This window comes from Ptychodera flava, chromosome 15, assembly GCF_041260155.1.
Source record: "Ptychodera flava strain L36383 chromosome 15, AS_Pfla_20210202, whole genome shotgun sequence".
NCBI lineage: Eukaryota > Metazoa > Hemichordata > Enteropneusta > Ptychoderidae > Ptychodera > Ptychodera flava.
Genome location: NC_091942.1, coordinates 14,999,101 through 15,021,510, shown reverse-complemented (window position 1 = coordinate 15,021,510; position 22,410 = coordinate 14,999,101). Strand labels below are relative to the sequence as shown.

At 35.6% G+C, this 22,410-nt stretch overlaps 1 protein-coding gene across 1 annotated transcript in view; it reads left to right on the top strand.

Moving 5' to 3' along the window:
* LOC139151283 (pre-mRNA splicing regulator USH1G-like) overlaps positions 1 to 18,149 on the top strand; it is a 31,218-nt gene extending 13,069 nt beyond the window's left edge. Inside the window, exon 2 of the mRNA XM_070723966.1 lies at positions 9,929 to 18,149. Within this exon, the coding sequence (XP_070580067.1) occupies positions 9,929 to 11,075 (1,147 nt within the window). The 3' untranslated portion in view covers positions 11,076 to 18,149. The remainder of the gene's footprint in view (positions 1 to 9,928) is intronic.
* The last annotated feature ends 4,261 nt before the right edge of the window (positions 18,150 to 22,410 follow it).

Below are 22,410 nucleotides of genomic sequence, written 5' to 3'. Positions count from 1 at the left end.
TGGAAAAGTTGGTTTTTATATTGGTTTGTATTTCGGGCCGCTGACTTCGAGGGTCTCCTTTTTTTCCGGGGCAGCGTAATTTTGCATCCAGTTTAAATGCAGTTGTTCATTCTATAAATGCGTGTTGCTGTTTTACGGCATAGACAAAGGGTTGAGAACAAAGTTTTTTGACTTTTTGGAAAAGTTCTTTGTAATTGTTAAACTTAAAATCTACATTAATCAGACATATTTCATAATCATTTCATAGAAGTTGTAATAACACACACAAAAAAATTAAAAAAATTTCCGAAGTTCAAATAAAAAAAAATATAAAAAATATTTTGTTAAATTCAAATCAAGTTCTAAAATGTCACAGGTATCATTTGATTTTTTACAGGTATTGTTGTTTATTTGTTTACCTTGTAAACATAAATCTAAGTAACTTTTTTCATATATGCAAAGTAATATATGATGGAATATGATCATATTTCTGTTGATTTTCACAATACATAATGCATACAGTGATCAATGTCATAGGTATATGATTGTTTACAGGTATTGTTTATTTGTTTACCAATTAAACAGCATTCTAAATAATATTTTTCATTTATAAAAATTAAATACAATTGAACATTTCATCAGCAATATCCACAGAAAATTTCATCAATTTTCAATAAGAAATGCTTGAGTTATTGCAAAAAGCACTAGAAATTGCAATTCTAGTTTCCTCAAACAATGTTCAATATGGGGTCACCTGGTTGTTATGAATACTACAGGTGTCTACCATGGCATAATTTCTAAATAGGAAGCCATTTTTTTTCAAATTCAACTGGACATATCTCTGCACGTACTGAACCAATTTTCATCGAACAAAATGCAATCAATTGGTCTTGAATAGAGCTTTCGTTTGATATATAATTTATCATTATTGTAGCTGTCTATCAATTTCATGTAAAATCCCTATGTTCAAGCCTGGAGACAGGATTGGGTATTAGGTGGTTTATAGTTTTATGTAACATGTGTAATTATGTTTTTTTATCACCAGAAAATTATGTCCATCAGCTGGACTCTGCATGTTTTCATATGTAAATGAGTTAGCATATGTTGATTTATTTTTGGCTTTAATTAATCTTATGCAAAGGGAAGTGAAATTATAAAACAATCGTGATTCATGCAATAGCGTCATACTCTGTGAAACTCAAATTAACTCTGTTTCCTTCACTGATCATTGGAAAGGGTTCACTGAAATGTACCTGACCAATTTGAGAAGCACCTGTCCACATTTTTCATCATTGTGACCAGCATTCCAGTATGGCTGCCCACTGAGTGTAAACTGCCAGTTTATTGATCAATCGTTTCCAAATGGGGAAAACTTTTTTCATGCATAGACTTCAAAATGAAATAATTTTACATTGACGAGCATTGCTTCAAAAACTACCAGTCCAAGGCATCATTACATTGCATGCTCAAGACAGAAAGACACACAGACAGACAGGCAGCTATTATTTCAAGCCCTGCAGTTTGCACAGTAAGGTAGAAATATCTGCCCTAACTGTCAAATATGCTGAAGTGTGTAGATCATTATCATGATTATCAGCAAACTGCAAAGACCTTCAGCATGTTTGCTGAACAATTAAACAGTCTGGTGGTTGAAGAGTTTGCTCAAAGGAGGGCGTGGGCCCTGTTATACGGTGTTAATTAGCATATTATACCTGCTGTGCAGTGGTCTGAAACACAGCAGGGCTGATGAAACAATAAAACCTGTACATTCAAAGCATAATTATCCCCTACCTTCATCGTGGAGAAATTGTACATGTATTTTTAGTCCAGATATGCAGATGTCATGTGTGTAGACTCAAAATAGCTCATGAAAGTGACATAAAAAATGTGTTTAGGTTACCTAGCATGTTGTCACAGGCATAACTACACCAAAGTAATTATTTCTGAGATATCGCTGACTGTTGATTCAGACTAGGTGTACTTCCGTCAATGTCATAAAATTGACAGAGGGCAAATGAGGCTTCAGACAGCCAAACCCATATTCAGGTAATATAGGATATTACCAAAATATATTTTTTCCACTGCTGAGTGAGATCATCTGATGAGATAGCAATATTACCATACAGACTTGAGACCAAACCACCACAGAAGTTCCTGCAAGGGATTGTGGGTAAAACATTTTCAATTTTGGCATCTTAATGACATGAATTGGGACATGCATTTAAATGGGATGACACCCCCTTCACTGTTGAAACTGAAAAAAAATTATTAAAATACAATAATATTAAATATTATGGCAATGGCTGTCAAGTAAGTAGAGTTCAAAATTGTATTTCTCTCTGAACATGTGTTTGGCAAATGACAAGTTCATAATATCAATAAGGGAAATCTGGATTGTCAAACCATCCATCTATCATTAGTTTAATTTGACAACAGGCTGTATTTATTTATAACTTTGATTGTGAAAGGTGTGATATAAACAGAAACTGGGTCATCTGGTGATGTGATCATCTGGTGATGTGGCCTCATCATGTTGACTGTAGATGTAGGCTGGACCCAGTTCTCAATTCTATCAATAATCAGTAGTTAGAAGTAGAATCATAAGGCCTTTGTAATCTGTAGCTTTGATGCCAGACTTTTTGCTGCACTCTGTTTTTGTCGTAAATTGAATACAGTGATCCAAGAGATAGGTAAGGTAAATTATGAAATAATTGATTTACCGGTATAATGTGAAATAACTTAGACAACAATCAGAAGTAGTGATGGGTATTCTATATCAACAAGACTTAATCAGTGTAAATGAAAATTTAAATTAAGGCAAATGTGTACTTTTATAACCATAAACCTGCCAAACAGTATCATTTCTCCATGTACTGAGTCAGTAAAAATAGATATTGAGCCAAAACTATAGGTATTTTCACCCATTTGGCTTGGTGTATTTTGGCAGATTCAGTCAGTAAAAAATCCTATGTACAGTTTATATTAATAGGTATTTGTGGGCCTTCACACTTTTGTTGTAATGCAACATATGGGATGTGTTACGCCACATTGCATATGTAACTTGACCGGATGGTGACATATGAACTTGGCAGGATAATAAAGTACATAGTCTCCAAAACTATGAAACTGACAAGACAAATTTATAACAATTTGAATAATTTAGCCAATCATGTATATCTTTCAAAGTTCCTGGGACATGATAGATACTAATGTATGTCAAGAACTTCACCTATGCTAATGTGTTACATATTACAGCCCACTTGTTAGCATCAATACAGTTTAATTTAGGAGTTAATGATGTCAGCTGTGATGAAAGGCATATTTGTTGAAAATAGTACAATGTTTTTGACTTCCTGAGGAACACGCTTAGCATGTACACTTCCTTTATCCAAAGGTGATCAAATTACCTGTATTGGGGATGGCTGCATGGTTATTCATAAAAATTTAAAGACATTTAAATCTTCACTCTTGCTAAACAGTTTGTGCTTCAGATGCTCCTTCTTATTTGCCTATAAAGTTGATATACATTTCCCGGAGTAACTTAGTTTCGAATGTTGCTAAATCTGATCTTTCTGATTTTACATTGTAAATTACATTAGGAAATTGTCATATACTACGTACTGTGACCATTTAGGTAGTTCTCACCTCGAAAGTGAAAGACATAAACTTTTGCTCAAACATTTCCCAAGGAACACTTCAACCATCCTCTCACCAAATCGGGAATAAGAATCAGGGGTCACTATGCAAATTTTTTGTACCAGAGAAACAAATTGACCTAACAGTAACACCTACCAATATTTGTATTCAAAATGGCCGCCATCCCTGTGTTAACTCTTTCAAGAAAAATTAAATTCTTGATTTTCGAACAACTGAGACAGTGAAAATTTTTCTCTCTGCACAAGCTTTAAAATGAGCCCCCACAGGTAGTAGACCAGAAAAGTATTGAAAAAATTTGATAGCCCAAATATCTGTCCCTGATGTGTATCCTACCTTACCTTGTGTAGATCTGTTCAGTTTCAGATCTTCGTATTTATCGTTTGATCCGTAGATCTGAAATGTGTTAGAACCATGGCTCTCATAGCTGATAAAGATTTCTCAGATAGGCACTTCCTCAAACCACCTTGCTGATATGTGAAATGCTTTCATGTCTGCATGTATTTTATGTAACCTGTGGACGTGACGGATTTTAACTTTGAATGCCATGCCTGGATCACCAAAGTATTCTGGAACCAAAATTCATCATTAACTTGAAAACTAGCGTTATGTAGTACTTGACATAAATTTACATCCACATTGAAACCATGAGAGATGTGTACAGTTTAACCTCAGTGTTCTCCCCTGCAGAGTGGTCACATCGTTGATATAGTAATTTTCAGAAAGCCATGTGTGATTTTATATGTTGAAAAATGCTCCATAACGCACCTACCTTTCGGCACCGGCAGGTCAGTGGCTGCTTGTAGATGCCCTTATTGGGTAGAAATATCTCAGTGTATAGCGGATAATAATTACTGATTATCACCTCAGTTCATGTTAAAAATACTGATAGTGAAAGCCAGAAATAATTTCCATTTTGATTGATTTTTTGTAATTTTGTGTGTTTGTTGTGTCAGAATTGAAATACGATATTTTTACAGTAATTGTAATATTTTGGTCTGTTCTTAATGAGAAGCAAAATCCTTTCCTGTATTCACCATTTAATAAACTGCCTACGCAAAAAGTGCCGGTAATTCCACTCACACACTCCTCTGTAGAGAAAAGTAACATCTGGAAAAGTGATTAACTTTTCTTTAAGTCATTTGGACGTCTACTGCACACAGGTTAGACTGTATTTCAAAGTCTCAAGTGTGGTGATTGAGCCACACAGGTTGCAGGTTTGGAATGCTTTTACTGAAACAAATAATATTCAAGTACGTCTCTCACTCTGTTTGAATTTGGGACAAGAGCTTGCATTAAAATTGCAATTTTTTATTTTAGGCGCTGACATAAAATGTGCAGGGTTCAACATGGAAATTAACAGACTTGAACAATATTGAAGAAAGGTTGCCTGTACAGATGGGACATTCAACTGTAAGAGTGACCCAGTCAGTGGAAGATTTGAACTTGTTTGAATTATTTATGAGGAAAGCACACCTGAAGTGATTGACCGATCACATTGCTTATTGCTACCTTGCAAATTGACAAATCAGTTGAGGTCAACCAATCAAAGGCCTTCTCCAGCCACATAAAATACATGGTTATTTTGGTTATCAGTGAACAATAACCATGAGCAAATCTGATCAACTGACGTACTTTACTTTATATTCTTGAATCTCATAAAGCTCTCAATACCGATGAAAAAATTTTATATACAAACAAATTCACTGTTAGATGATGTCTTTTCATTAGCAACAGAAAATCATTGACCAATATTACTATTTTGACACTGATACCATTATAATTCCATAGAGATTTAGATGGCAAGTTCTGATCATACTTAATTAAAACTACATTCCTTAGTATCTTGTTTTTGTCAGTTTAATATTACTTCTACAGACCATTACATCCCTTTTCACTTGGAAACACTATTTATGAATCAGTTTTCAATAAAATGGCATCACTTTCTGATATCTGTTCGAAATCATGACATTCACCATGTTGTGCATGGTCACTATTCAAAATTGTTCATGGTTGGCTCATGGTTGGCTCTGGTTGATTTCAAGGAGGCATGTTAATTATTTTCTCTATGAAAGATTTTGTCAAAAGAGAAAATTCGTCCTTGTAATCAACATTAAACGTGCATTACTGCAGGACAGTTGAGCCCACGCCATTTCTCAGAAATGCTTAAAATTATTCAAAGATGGCAAAAACAGAAAGCTGAATGATGATTGTGTTCGCATCATGCTTGAATTTTTATCAAGGCGATTGTTAATAAGCGCTGCATTTCATCAGCAATGATTTATCTGCTGTCAAATATTTCAATAGAACCTGCTACAGTGGCAGAATTGATATCTCAAGGTTCATGCAGTTATCATTTGTCATAAACAAAGATATGCCATGCTTTTCAAAGTCGCGTTGTGAGAAAAACCGTAGGAGTATATGAATTAAAATGTTCATTTAGTTGGGCACCACTGAATTCATTCAAGCATGTCTCAACTGTTTGACTGAGACATTTGCAAAGGCAATAATGAAACATTACACTGATGAAATTGCATTTTACCGGTAATCATTCTTTTTCCATATGACATAAACAGATCCACCTTATTTATTATTCTCACTTCATTCTCCAGGGCCAGAATTTTTTTCTGAAATTAAAAAGAGAAATTTAGTTATGAAACTGGTGAATATACAATACCATTTGATATGTTGGCGACAAAACATATAATCAACATTTGTTGTGCCTTTAGGTTTAACCTCTCTACTACAATGGTTTGGCCCAATTCATTGTTTTCTATGGCAAATTGGACCTCTACATAGTTAAATTAGGGTAGACAAGTAAAAATCAATCTGTGTTACTATGGTGTCCAGTTGACTATTTTTAGCTTGTCATAATACAATGAGGTGAATAACAATTGCGTGTAATGCAATAAGCCTTGCAATTATGAATATATGCGTAAAATTTTATGTATGTTTTTTGAAAATATTTAGAAATATTTGGATGAATTTTGGATTAAAGGTACATTTTTTGCATTGATTAAACTTGTTGGGTGACGCATTCGATGAAAATTTCTGGAAAATAGACAAGCTTTGTATCTGTGAAGGGGAACAATCGATCAATGAGGTGTGGCTTATTGTAAGTCTACTGCGGTTGTAGGATTTGTGATAACAGTGCATACCAAGTCAAAATGTCATTTTGTACCACGCAACATGGGGCCCACTTAGCTGTATTTTCACATTATCACCTGTCATGTGTGACTTTTGTTGATTGAAATATCTCCACTGATCTTCGGCAATACGGGTCAAAACATTTTTTGTAAAATTTGATATTCTACAGTTAGAAATAGGATAGTTGATGTTAAGTGGTGATTAAAGTGGTGAAAAATCAGCTACCGGGGTCAAAGTGACATGATTTTCTAGACTTGAATAACACAGTCACCTTGGCTAGTGATGGATTAACTTCACTGCCAAGCATCAATTGAGAAGTCAATCAGATCCCTGTTGCCAGATACTAGTGACTCTGCCTTTCTGCTCAGTCTCAATCGATATTCATCTGCATATTATCTTATGTACAATATGAAATATTCTAAAAGTACTCAGATTTTTCATACAATCCTAGGGCAGAACTCTGAAATTATTTATGTAAAAAAATGTAGTCAAAAAGTGCTGTTTGTCAGGATCAATTCTTATGAGTGTTTACCCTTTTTGAATAACAATTAAACTCAATCTAGTCATATTTAATAATTGTACCGGTCAAGTTGCTGTACTGGGATGTAACCTACTCCTGTGATGTGGTCTGGTCTGAGATATTTCATGGTATTATCAAAGATCTGCTGAGTTTCAAATGCGACAGTTTTAGAGCTCAGCCTTGTCCACTCCAGTCAAAGTCTGCAAAACAAGGGAAAAAATATGTATAAGGTAGCATTTGATATTTTGCTCATTCAGATTGTATTTTGACATGATTTGGGAGATTTGGGAGAAAAACCAGAAGCGGGAAAATACATCAACAAATTACAGTCAATGGAGCCATGATGATGAGTGAACTGCTCAGGGACTAATACAAATTAGTATGTGACTTCAATTGTAGTGCATAGAAATGCTCTTGTACTTCACAGAAATTAAATCCTAACTTCCTCTTGGATATTGCAGCAGGTGGTTAGAAAAAAATGTGAGTGACACAAATGTACATTTGTACAATGTTAACTGTACTCTAAGCCGTCTCAGTATATGTTATTAAATTTTCAACATGTTGTCACTACAAGTATATGTGTACAGATAGGGTAAAAAAGCCACCGGTGCCAATATTTGCTGTGAATACAATTTGGGATTTGTGTGGAATTTCAGCATACACGTTGGAATGCCTATTAATACTGCTGGTATACAGAAATAAAAATGTGAAACTGATCCAGCTTGCATATATGATGTTGTGAGGTTGAAATTTTACCCTTGCAAAGTATTCGTGTTTGCAAAATGAATAATGATATTATTAAAAGACACAAAGTCATTTGTCCTTTTTGTCATAGTGATGGAGAAATTGTGACATATTTGCTATAATGCGTAGTGTAAATATTACAAGTGAAAAATTTTTGGGCTGTCATATAGTAGGTAGTCCGTGATTTGACAATTTCTCTCAATTTCAGTGTCTCATAACCCTCTCACACGACTATGTTTTGGCCCAAAGCTATTGTCAACAATGGTACTTGGAATTGGGGGGAACACGTTAACTAATCTGTAATTTTGTAACAGATGTATGAATCCCATAACTATTAAATGGTATTATATTCATCCGTCCAGAATTGTAGCATCCCAATTGAATAGTCGTTCATCTCCTTGCAGTATTTGGGAGATTGGAAATTACTGATATGCAGCCAGTTTGTGTTTACTCGTCTGTCAGTGCTGTGCAATGCAATCATACCAATGAGCCCTTGATCTGCTTCATTTATAACCCCAAGTCGTCAACTTGAAGTGAAATCAGTAATGATGTGTGTGTCCACGCAGTTCTTTGATAGCTTCACAAGGTTAATAAACAGCTGAATTACATTGATGACAAATTTAATGGCACCTCTGGCAGGCAGCAGATATTCAGGTGTACTAAAGCGGTCATTGCTCCCTAAGCAAATTTTAAACTCCATTCCTGCCAGTCTAAGGGAAGGCAGCTTAAATGTATAATCACTACAAAACGCATGTGGTTGTATCAAACTGAACTCAAATCTTCTTCTATCTTGAAATAATTACACGTACAGCAATATTTCATTGACTCTTCTTCTTTTTGTAAGCATGCAAATACGTGAATTGTTATCATTATGAGAGGGGTGAACAGAATTTATCCAGTATTTAATATATGTTCAGGAATCTAGTTGCTGGTCACCCAGCAACACCTTACCTTACAAGTGCATCATTGACAGGTCCATTGGACCACTTGAATGTCAAATTTACCAGTCCAAGGAAATATGGAGTGGTACCAGTCCTTAGACCAATGGACTTTCTTGGCTCTCCAGTAGCATGTACGATATTAGTGTTTATGTGTGAATAAATTTAGGACCAAACTAAAGCAAGTTTTCTCAGTACATTAATTTATACTCATGAATATTATTCAAACACTTTGGATAAAACTGCTTACATCTCAATAAATTTGGGCATTCATTGCATGAAATGTGACATAACATTATTTATTTATGCAAATTACGTTTTTGTATAACCAGTCTACACAGCTTCATTTTAGAATATGAATCCATACACAGGTGGTCTATAATATCTATCAAAGTTTAATTTAAAATCAGTACCAAGCCCTTACCTCCAAATATTTAGTTAACCCAATCACCCGGTATGCCTGTATAAAGGTCCATCCATGCCATGGATCACAATAATACAGATAAAACCAAGTCTGGTCATGAAAGGGTTAGAACCTATGTATGTGCAAAGTCAAGGTAGAATGTGCCTCAGGGACAGATATTAGGACTCTCAAATTTTTATAATTCTTTCCTAATATACCACTTGGAGTAAGGAAAGTTTTTCACCGTCTTGGTTTTTTGAAAATTGAACATTTTATTTTTCTCCATAGAGTTAACACAGGGATGGTGGCCATTTTGAATTTCAAACATCGGTAAATGTTATGTATGTTTCTCTAGTACCAAAATTTACAGGGTGACCTCTGATTTTTATTGATTTTGAAAGAGAATGGTTGAAAATTGCCTTGAGACAAGTTCCAACAAAAGTTTAATCTTTCAGTTAATTGATGGGTGAACTACCTTAAACTGTTGCGGTACACTATATCACTGTGATATCAACATCTGTGTCTGTCTTACTTCCATTGCAGAGGAGATCCTGACAAATGTGACTACCAAGGAAACACTCCACTACACTTCGCTTCGAACAATGGACACAGCAACTGTGTGACTTTTCTGGTGTCATTTGGCTGCAACATCTGGGCGCTGGACAATGACCACCGCACTGCCCTGGATGTGGCCGCCATGATGCAGCGAATGGATATTGTCAACTTCCTGGATGGAGTTGCAGGGAAGCAAGCATCTCTGAATAAGAAAGTTGTAAAGAAAATGAAAGAAAAGGCCATCTTGGATGCCGATAACAGAATAAAGAGGTATGACAAGATGGCTATGAAGCAAGAGAAAAAATTGGAAAAACAGCAAAAGAAAATGGATAGGGTGGATGGTCACTACGTGAAGCATAACGGCAAACAAGGGGCCGGACACATAGATCATAAGAAACAGGTTGGTACCTTCGGTGGCTTTACTCAGCCCGCATCAAACCAAAACCAAAGGTCTGTACGCTCTACAACAAACGCCAGTGTTATGATGATGCAGTCGGCACAATATGGGAGAGCGCCCCTGTCGAGTGACTTGTTTGATGGCCGCGTAGTGAAGCCCAGTGGCTACAGTGAACCAGCCCTCAACAACGATTCAGGAATCGATACTATGACAGATGACACTGATCGAGAAGGGTCTGGTCTGTACGACAGGCCGGGATTTGGAAACCTGATGTTCCTTCCCAAGGGTAATCCAAGCGCCATGATGTCGCTACCGGATAATGAAGACGACGAAGACCGACTACGTGACAACCGAGGAGGCAAGGACGATGATGACCTTGATGATATTGTGAATATTGAACATCAAACCAATACAAGTGTTCATAAAACAAAGCACCGCAGCAGTACCACTAGCGCAGGTGAACTCCCATGGGATGAGGATGACATTGACCTTGATGACGACGAGGATGACAGTTTCAGCTCCCCGTTAGAACTGTTCCTCGCGGCCCACCAGTTAACGGATTACCTGCCGCTGTTTACGCAGGAACAGATCGATCTGGACGCTCTCATGCTGTGCAGCGATAATGACTTGAAGAGCGTTGGTCTGCCCCTCGGCCCACGCCGCAAAGTCCTGGAAGCAATTGCAAGAAGGAAAGCAGTCCTCAATGAGCCTGGACCAATAACCGACACAGTACTGTAATTGGTTAGATGCAAAATCAACCCAACATGTTCCAGTGTAATCTACAAATAGCCTCCGAATTTTTCTTTCAAAAAATTTGTGGAAAAAAATCATGCTGCCCATTAATGAAATATGAAATGCCCTTCATTGGCATTATTCAGCTGATTTTATCAAATTTACAATTTAGAGAATTTTTAATTTCACTGATTGTATTTATGATATTTTTGCAAAGCACTCTTTACTCCTTAGTCATCATAAAACAACTCCCAGTATCTACCTGTTACCTTTATTCAGTACTGTTTCTGTAAACTGACACAAGCAATTACACATACCCGTAAAATTATCACTGAAACAATCCAGGTGATAAAATTCAGAGTGAAGATAATGTCCATTGTGTGACCATTTCACTGTTATAAAGGTGAAAGAAAAAATATGAAACATGATCAACTCAAGGCTTTGAATTCATAATCATAGAATATGAGAAGTTTCGTAGTGCTGTAGTCTGAAATATGTAGGCATTGTGTCAAATTACATTGTGCATGAAGTCATCTGCAGAACATTTAGCTTTAAGATAGTGATTTTATTTCCACACTTGGCTTTTGTTGATTTCTTCCATTGCAGAGGGGCCAAAGATCAATTTTCTGGTACTTCCAGAGAAGGATTTCAGTTCTCCTTAGCTCCTTTTCTTCAGACTTTGCCGTGCAAGGCAAACATGTTTTTTTCACATCTGTATGGCATGGTTTGTAGGAACTTGGATTTTTATTTTCTATTTGTCATAGCTTTTTTCCAGTTATTTTTTGTAAGGAAAGAGGAGCTATCAGCCTTGATACTCCAGTACGGTGTCTCTTCTGCGCTATTTCCTCTTGAAAAATTTGAACTTTTTAAAATTCATACAGTACTCATGCTGTCATAATCTTCACTACTTTAACACTCCAATGGTGTTTAGTAGCTTTGGGTGAAGTGCAGTACAATTAAAGAGCAGTACTGTTTTAAATTCCTGAATGGAAAACATTTTTTTGCTGACAATTTTGCGTCTGAACTTTAGAAAGGACAAAGAATTGCCATTGTCTGCCATATCTCAACAATGCTTCCTTATAATGATTGCAGTTTATGGTCTGCCCTCAAAGCCAAGCTGGTCACCGTTACAACATGCATATTGAAATTCATCAATATTCTTAATAAATATTATTAATAAATTCGCAGGTGTTAAAATTTTTCGGCTGCTTTGTTTGGTCAAGTCTAATATTATTGAAACAGTACTCTTTGCTAAGACCTGTTGAAATGAAATGTGTTTGAAGCAAAAACTGTGCAAAATATGACTAATTTTTAACAATTATCCAAAATAGAGAAGACGTAGGCCAAAGATACAAAACTATGCTGAACAGAAATTTGAACGTTTACCAAATTGAAACAATGTTCTCTGTACTGACATCAGTAATTAGGAAGAAACGTAAACATTCTGTGCCACACAATACATTCTACTCTGCTCACTGAAGTGCTAACATTTTTGATATGACAAGAAACTGTTTCTAAATTAAAGTGAATTGTTGCTGATAAATGGCACGTGAAATTAATAACCATTCTGAATCTTTCAAAATAGACCTAAAATCCATCAAATTTCTGAAGCATAACATTTTTTATTCAGCTGTAATATATAACACATGATATCTTCGCTATACCACTTGGCCCTTTTGTCTCTTTCCAGCTGCATATGTTTTCCAGAATCTATCAGACCTTTTTGCCACCAGAAAGATTTACATTAGTCAAATTTTATGGATCTGTCAATTTTGCATTTATAGTCTGCATCCATTAGAAGTATATATTTTAATTGTCACACAATTTGATGATGTCATCAAACTCTGCAGTCTATGCGGGAGGTTTCTGTGGTGATTGTCAGCAGGTCCTGTCAACTTCACAATTTACAGTTTGGGCGTTGCATTTTGAACGTACGCAGTGGTGTATAGCTTTGTATTGTGTTGTTGCGTATGAAGTGCCCTGGTTTAACTGTCCTGTCATGCAGAAATTTGGACAATTACTTCCAGCTTTGTGGTTCTGTTATTGTGAACATTACAGTGTTGTAATGAGTTATTCCACAACAGTGTTGTAGCAGTATCTCTTTCAAAGGAATTTCACCAACAAATGCAACAAGTGATGTTGGTGTCCTATTGCCCAGTTCCACCGCAAACAATAGTAGCCCCACCTGCCATTCTCCAGGTATAAACAGGTCTCCAGGACAACCTCAGAAAGGTTATTTTGCCCTTTTGAATTTTTTTAGACACCCTATCGTTGGCCAGGCACCAGGTTTGGCTAAGATATGAATCTGGTGATTAATAGCTGATAATTTTCAACCCTTACTAACTGTAGTACGTTGTACATAGGAACGGGCACCCATCTTTGAAGTTTGAGAGTTCGACCACGTGCTGTACCGCATTTACGGCATTGTAAACTTAACAAACGTTTTGGATGAATTGCTGATTCCCATATGTCAAAACAGTGTACGACGTACCATTTTTGCTACTGTGTGATAGGCAAGGCAATGTGGAATTTCGCAAAATTTGAATACATTTTTAAAGCTTGTATAGGCAAGGCAGCGTGGAATTCCACAATATTTGGATACATTTTAAAAGTTGTACAGAGTCGTGTTACGTCGCACATTTTGTGAATCGGTTCCTGTTTCCATATGATCACCCTGTTTGCAAAACACCAAATTATCTTGCATGTGTGACTGAACACTGGGCAAGGTCCTTCCACTGGGTAAAGGTGACTGACTGCTGCCTAAAATAAATCCGCATTGGTTTCAGTATAATAATCTTTTTGAAAGACTCATCTTGAAAATTTGGCAAATGGATTGTCATTGCTCATATAGCCTGTGTCATCACCTCTTTACACACATCTGAGGCACGGCCAGTGATATTATTGACCTCATGCAGAATTAGCATACAAGAAGTACAGTGACAATAAACTGACCTGCTGACAAATCTAATATCAGGTACGTGTTACCATGACGGTAGGAATCCCATCCCACCTCCATGGTGTTATGCCATAGGTGAAACCAAGGCAAATCACTCAGGAGAAAAGCTGGCAAGAAAATTTTGAAAAATTCCATTTTTGGATTCAAGTATTTGTATCATTTGGAGATCAGAGATACTGCAGGATCATGTTTTCTGACGGCAATGTTGATCAGGTCTACACACTTTGCTCAGTGAGGATTGTATAACTGTCTGTTTATCATGCTGTTAATGATCTATTCATATGCAGACCTGCCCAATGTGGTACTTACATTTTTAGACCAGATCTGGAAAATACTACCAGGTTTTGTGACGAAGGGTTGATTGATTTTATTCGTGATCACAAGGAAGGAAAATGACCTTTGGGTTGCAGTGTACTTTGTATTGATGTATGGCAGGGAGGATCTGGCAGAGTGGTTCCTGTTGAGCATGTGTCATGACCCCTTGACCTATCTTGACCCTCTCACCTGAGGACCTCTATCTCAATGCATCTGGCCAATCAGAAATAACCACCTTAGGTACAGTGTTTACTTATGTTACTTTTTCGTGGAATTCTATATTTATCATATTTAGATAGTTATTTCTTTATCTGAATGTATCTAATTGTACATATCATGATCCCAGTCTATTATTTACTCTGGGATTTAACATTTTGAACTCCTCCCCGTATTTACGTGAAGCAAGAAATTGATAAGAATTGTTAAGATTATAATCTGAAGCTGTAAATTTATCGCCATGGAAAAGGGGAGTGGCAGATATGTGCATACAATACAGAGGGTTGTTTTTTGCGTTAGTTTTACCAGATGTTTTTACTGGAAGACGTTCCATATAGCAGTGTGTGTAGTGGAATGGGATATACTGACTATTTCAGCCAGGCCTAGCTAGGCTGCTGAGATATCTTTGGGGATAAGGGAGTCCCTGTTTGTGATGCTCAGTGGACCTTCTCACCATTGTCATGGTGCAATCTGTTTAAAAAATCCCCTCGAGGGAGTTTGCAGCATTTCTGTTTGCTTCCATCACTAGCACATCTTATAGGAATCTTGCTAGGGTTATCGTGCACTAGAAACTGTTCAATAGAATTACCATTGAATTTCTTTTGGATTGTAGGAATCCATAATGGACCATCACCAAAATTTACCACAGAAATCCCATTGCAGGCTCAGTCCCAATGCATTCTTGTGAGACCTTTGCCCCATTTGGATTCTTGTGGCACATTTTTATAAGGGTTTGTCTGTATCTCTAAACATTTATATCTGAGGGCGGTTTCAAAGGAATTTTTTTTCAGTATTATTTGAAAGAATGAAAAAGTTGTGTGTTGTACAGCAACACCTAGTAAGTTATGAAAGAATTTTACCTTCTGTAATCATATATTGAATACTCAGAGACCATTATGTGCAAAGGAACAAAGAGATAGAAAATGAGATATTACTATTGTAGATAATAGATCCGTCATTAGAGCTAAGATATGTGTCAAAATTCAAATGTCATACATATCCTGAATGAATTAGCAATGAAAACGTGTCAATGCCATGGGTTGTGCAGAGTGAGATACAGAAACTTTGTTGTACATTTTAGTCGTTGGGACATAAAGTGTGGCTATATTTGCTGAGATTTCTGTTCTCACGTCACCTGTATTTTTGTACTTTTGGCGTACACTGATTATGTATTCTTGTCATGACTTTGTTTTGTAAAATGTTGACCTCTGAGTAACATACTGGTGGTTGATTTCAGAACTGCACACTGAATTTTTTTGTCCAAATATCAATGATGTTTCAAGCTATGAATGTATGTATGTTACTGGTATTAGTACCTTACAATCCTCTGTTGTTTATTCATGGCAAAAGTACATCATCCTCTCCAGGTGTCATTCCTAAAATGTTTGTGAAATCACTGAGCTGTGTTTGAGGGCACTGTACTTACTTTTTCTAGGAAGACATTTACTGTAAACAGTCTCCTATGTTGGCTTTCTATTAAACATAGTTATGTTTTACATTTGAGACCAGCTGATTGCCAAGGATTCAAATCCCTTAGGAAATTTTAAAATTTCATGAAAGTACATTCTAGTAATCTTTAGGCAACAGAATGAGGGCGCTGATCGCCAAGGATTCAAATCCCTTAGGAAATTTTAAAATTTCATGAAAGTACATTCTAGTAATCTTTAGGCAACAGAATGAGGGCGCTAAGCTACATTTGAACTTGTTCATAAATTTGTTATCAATTATCAATTATTACAGTCTTTGTGACAAGGAAACTAGAGCAATGCCAGGTATCAAAATGCAGATGAAAATTGTTATTTCTTGATGATTTCCAGAGAATTGGTCATGCATGTCAATACAATTTGCCCAGCAGTACAAGTTTTAAGATGTTCACACCCATGGAAGTGGTATGAAACTGACAGAAATCATCTACAATGGCAGAATATATTTGACGTAACATTTAGGGTCATATACGCATCATCAGCGACATGTGCCCAGTGTACAGATCCCAGACCTTGATTGTGATGTCTTTTCAACATTACAGAATCTGAATCTCCAGAAAACCTTAACTGTGCCTTCTTTGTTTGAGGGCTGGGTATTTGTTCACTCAACCATTTTTCAATATCGCTGTCATAAATTTTTAATCATGGTACTTGAATGCACATGAAGTGAAAAGATGACACACATATTTACACTGTCATTACATTAAATTAGAATGACAGTTTTAGCAGACAGGTTTCACATGGTGAGTAGAGAAACATTTACTCCGTGAAGTATTCAGAATGAAAAAAGTATGGCTTGATTCTTATGTACACTATAGAAGTAAAATATGTTATTTCTTATCATAATTTTCTTAGTCTGAAATCTTGTTTTGTTGTATTAAAGTACTGCTGGTTTTACTTCTTGCTATAAATTATGTTATTACATCAAAAAGTGTGTAGAACTGAACTTAAAAAATTGTTATACCATGATTTCACAAAGAGTGGCCACTTTTCATCAGTACTTGTACCAGTGCTTGTAAAAAGCATACCAGATTGGAAAGTTTTGTTTCATAGTTTCTGGGAAAGTTTTCCAGATCCCTCCTTGCACAGGGATGTTCTTTCTTCCACAGACCATTCAGTAGGAGAAGCCATTAGTTAATTATTTGATTTTCTTCAACTATTTTCTTCCAATTAGTGAGATCTCTTACGCAAAATTTGTCAACATGAAAGCATTTTTGCCAGTTTGTGTAATTTGTTTCAATGTATGCATTTGAACACTCTTATTGTATTGAAAGACAGAATCACTGTTTCCTAATCAATGTGAACTTAAAGGAATGATGGGTAAAAAGTCTGTGAGACTGATCTGTGCCACTGTCCATGGATAGGTCATGTGAATGCGTACCAATACTTGATCACAGTCCCTCACCTGGGCAGTCACCAGCAGATTTTCTGTGAATTTTCTGTTACATCTTAAATTCTGCAGAAACACACTATGTTCACATTCAGTTCACATATTTAATATCAGATATCCAACCAGATATCTGATTAGAAAGTACAAGTGTTATAATGTTATTTAGTATAATTGTGATATCTGAATTTGTGAATTTTTTTGACAGAAATGCCATCATATTTTAAACATTGATCCCTGTTCCACATTTATGTGTACTAACCACAAAGCAATATATTTGTATTAAACTTTTGTTTGAATTCAGTACTACCCTGTTTTAAGTTCTACCCCCAACTTTACCAAAAATTATGCAACAGTCCTATTATCATCTGAAAGTGAATGATACCACTTCACGCAAAAATAAAGTGGGTTTATCTTTATGAACATGTTTTTATGATTATATAATCTTGGAAAATTTGTTAAATGTATATATCGGAGAAAAGCAGATTTAAAATTTTATGAGATCCTATTTTACCTGGCAATATTAGAATATGTGTATATGGTGTTGGGTTTAGATTGGGTATAGTCTATCATGATAGAATTCTATAGATGTGTTACGTTTATTGAATATTTATGTAAGATAGATTTTTTAAGAAAAAATGAAACTGATAAGACAGGAGTGTTAATATACCTGTGTACTTGGTGAATGAAGAAATTGGAGAATAAATGTCAATGACGGAGAAGTTTGTGCATTTTTCATGTTTTCACACACTGTTTGCATGTGTTTAACACATAGAGTATGCTGTAATTTTTCCCACCAAAATTTCAGTGCAACATTTTACCATTTTTCATGAAATTTTCTGTAAGTTTTTGAAAATTTTGGACCAAATAGACATCACATTTCATTGGCTATGATTTTTGGTCAAAATTTTGGCAAAAATCTGGAAAAAAACTATTGGGGTATATTTCATTAAAGGGACAAAAATGTACTTTGGTGCTCAAAAAGTTAATGGATGTTTCTGTCTGTGTGGTAAAATAGATGCAATGATCATGATGATGTGTTTCATACAGTGATGCCATACTATGATGCTGCCACAGGCAGTGTTTATTGTTGGTGTGTCAGCTGAGAATTTTTTGTTTCACTTTCATAAAAGTAACTTTGCTTCGTGACAGCTCTCGGGGAAATCTTTGATTTATTTACTTTAAATTAGTTTATATGCCTTTTGAACTGTTATCATTACAGCTTGTTTACCAGTTCATCTCAAAACAGACTGATGGACTCTTAGAAACTTTCAAAGGAACTTAAAACAGAGTGACTTCCATTGTGTAAACAGCCAAAAGCAACATGAACTAATTCTGGACTACAGACTGAGTAATGTGGCTTGAAGTCTCCCATTTCAGAAATCAGTATTAGAAATATCTGCTAGCTTGATAGTTTTAAGGTAGTATGCGCCTCAAAAGTGAAATATTTTGAACTTTTGTTCAAACTGTCCTCAATGAAACTTTTGACCATTCTCTAACCAAATGAAGAATGAAAATCGAGGGTCACTGTGCAAAATTTGGTACTAGACAGACAAATTACCTAAGATTTCCCGACATTTGAAATTCAAAATGGCTGCCATCCCTGTGTTAACTCTATAGGGAAAAATAAAATTTGCGATTTTTGAAAAACGAAAGACTGCAAAAAATTTTCTTACACCAAGAGCTTTAAAATGAACCCCAATAAGTGGTAGATCAGAATAGAATTGATAAAATTGGAAAGTCTGAATATCTTTCCCCGAGGCTCGTTCTATAGCTACCTTAATTGCACAATGTGAAATACTGGATACTGTGAAAAGGGTTTCTCCTTGACTGACATAAATTAACCAGCTCAACATCTATATTTAACACATGCCTCTTCAACATCCTGGTTACATTTGAGATGTTAATGTCCAAATTGTCACTCAAATTGTTGAAAATTAAATGTACCAGGTCTTGCCAATCTGAAGCTGGCTATAATGTAAATATTTTATCAGTGATAGAGGAAGTTCACCGATACACATCTCCTGAATCCCAGCTAATTATAGCTTTGTATGGATGACAGTTTACTGATCAATGATCTTCAAAGCACAGCAATTTTTTTTCTTCTGATTTTGTTCAATGTCATCTTTAGCACCATCACACACCGATAGCCAAAGTACCGGTACTCCCTTTATGGAAGAAAAAACTGTATCCAATACAGATTAAAATGTTATCATGAATCTGAAAATTGCTATGTCATTGCTATATATACTGATATATTCTTGCCCATAATTGACAAAGGACCTACACCCAGTACGAAACTTTGGGTCTAATCAGAAATCTGCAATATTGATAAGCACAGTGTCTGCTACTGGAAACCCTGGCCAGCCTTTGAACATGTGCGAGTCAAAGGTCACAGTGGTCACAATTACAGAACATCAGAAAGGTCTGATCTAACCACAGACTATGGACGGGGTGGTGGCGTCCTCCTAAGTGTCAGTTTTCCCAGACCCAGACAAAAAGCTGTGGCATATTCAGTGAAATTTATTTGACCCTTTGAGTGCTATAATTTTTCCGAGCAAAATTTTAGTGCAACATTTTACTAATTTTATGATTTTTTCTGTAAGTTTTTGATTATTTTGGACCAAATGGAAATTACATTTCATACGCTACAGTTTTTTATCAAAATTTTGGCAAAAATCTGAAAAAATTGACTGGAGTCTAATTTATAAAGGCAACAAAAATTGACTTTGGGACTCAAAGGCTTATTCTAGCTCCTGCAAAGGTGTGTTCAAGAAAATAATAAAGTGGAACTAGAAGCTCCATCAGGTGTAACTTTAACAGTTATTTACTTAATTTTGTGTCCTGTTTGCACATCATACCATATCTTGTTCCACTCTCAAATTCCTTTCAGAATGCCTTGAGTTCAACTTCTCAACATGACCTCCATGTATACAATGTCCAATGTTATTGCTGATCGTAGGGCTGTTTGCATTTGACATTATTGTTCTCTCATTAATATGCAAAAATAAATGTTCGTTTGCATTTTTTTATTACATTTTTGAAAATTACATATGCAAAAATGACAAAAATACCTCTTAGTAGGCAACTGCTAGTGTAACAGTGAATACTAAAAGACATTTACCGCTCAGATTTCAAGGTATTTATTTTTATTATTTTATTGAAGCTTATTTAACAAGGGTAGCCTGGTGAGCTTCAGTTAAGATGCTTATCTTCCCCAGGGCCCACAATTGAACATACAAACTGATACAAAGCAGAACTACATGAAACATGACAATCAAAGCTAGCACAATACAATGCACAGAAATAAAAGGTGGCAAGGAGTGAGCAGCGCACAAGAGACAAATGAACGCACACACTAAACTACAAAAACAAATCGACATGAACTAAAATTCAAAACATATAAATTATTCCCAATGAGCTTTAAAGTAAGAAGTTTTAAAAGTACTCAATGTGTTACTATTTCTTATATTCAAATCAACATTATTCCACTGATTAGCACTATTTACAGTAAATCCTCTGCAGTGAAAATTCTTCTTTGTTATAAGAACCACTAACAATTTTTGCATCTCAGATCTTGTAACTCTTTCATGATCGATTTCGGTAAAAATACTTTTCATATATTGTCGCGGAAGATTATTTAACATTTAAAGCCATACAAGTATTCTTATAAAATATTTGGTATTATATACATTGTTTTAAACAAATCCTCAGTCGAAGCATTATACCTGTAAAAACAGCTATGCATGGAACGCTGACAAATTCCATCCGCATTTCAAGCAACAGTGTCTAATGCTGCATTAATGTAGCTATATATATTTAGTAACAAACTTGTAACTGGTAACGGCTATTGACATTTAGTGCAGACTAGAACTCATTTGTCAACAACAACATTGCATCTTGTGTAAACAAGAGATTGTTGTAAAACTCAATTTTTTTTTCAAAATACTGTGTGGACAAGAGGTGATAAAAAGACTATTTTTTGCCGTCTTGAATAAAAACAAGGTAATATCATCAAGGTTACAGCTATTGTCACTGTGAACTTCAAAATATTTTTTTGAAGTATTTGTAATGTTGGAGGAACTCAAGTTTTGAAGTTCTTTTTTAGCAAAGATGGTAAGTAAAACTGCCAAGTGTTTGAAGATAAGAACCAACACTGGGCCATCAAAAAGAGAAATGAAATTATGTTGATGTGCTTTTTGCCTGAATCAGCAATAAATATTTGAGGAGTCAATCTCTAAACTGAACTTTGAAAGTCACCCCAAGAATTACTTTGGGTGACTTTCAAAGTTAGGTTTAGAGATGGAGTGATTTGACTTCAAAAATTTTGTATTCAATAAATTGGTTTGGGTACTCAAGGAATTTTAATAATTAAAGGTGGAGTTGAGCCCCTGAATTTGCTTTATTTGGCATAGAGGGCGCCATGAGTGGGCTATAACCTTAAGGGCTAAACTTACAGGATTACATTTTTCATCCAGAACTGAACTACCAAAAATTTGTTGTTGATACAAAAGATCATCAGATCATTGAAGAACCCAAAAGTTTGTTTTTTGTAATCTGTTGTATTTTACACTGTTCTATATATAAAATAAACGCTGATCGCCACAGACGATGATCACCACAGAGCAGACTGTTTAATACAGAAAATGTGTCGCTGCCTTCAAGAAATATTCATAGGTCTCACAAAAATTGCTATATGATGATTTTCCAGCAACAGGTGGTTGAGGGCGCTAAGCATGGTATGTAATTCACCCTTTGTGATGAATGCAAACCAATGTATAGACTGTCCCACAAGTCACTTTAATAGTTTTTCTGTTTCAATAAAGATTCTGTAATAATTCTTTTATTCCCCATCTCTTATTCATATTATCCATTCTTACTGTAGTGTTACATTTCAGCTGGTTCCTTTGGCCAGGTGTCGGTCATTGCTCTGTGAGCATACAAGATAACACAGATATTTCACAAACACACATCAATCTGAAT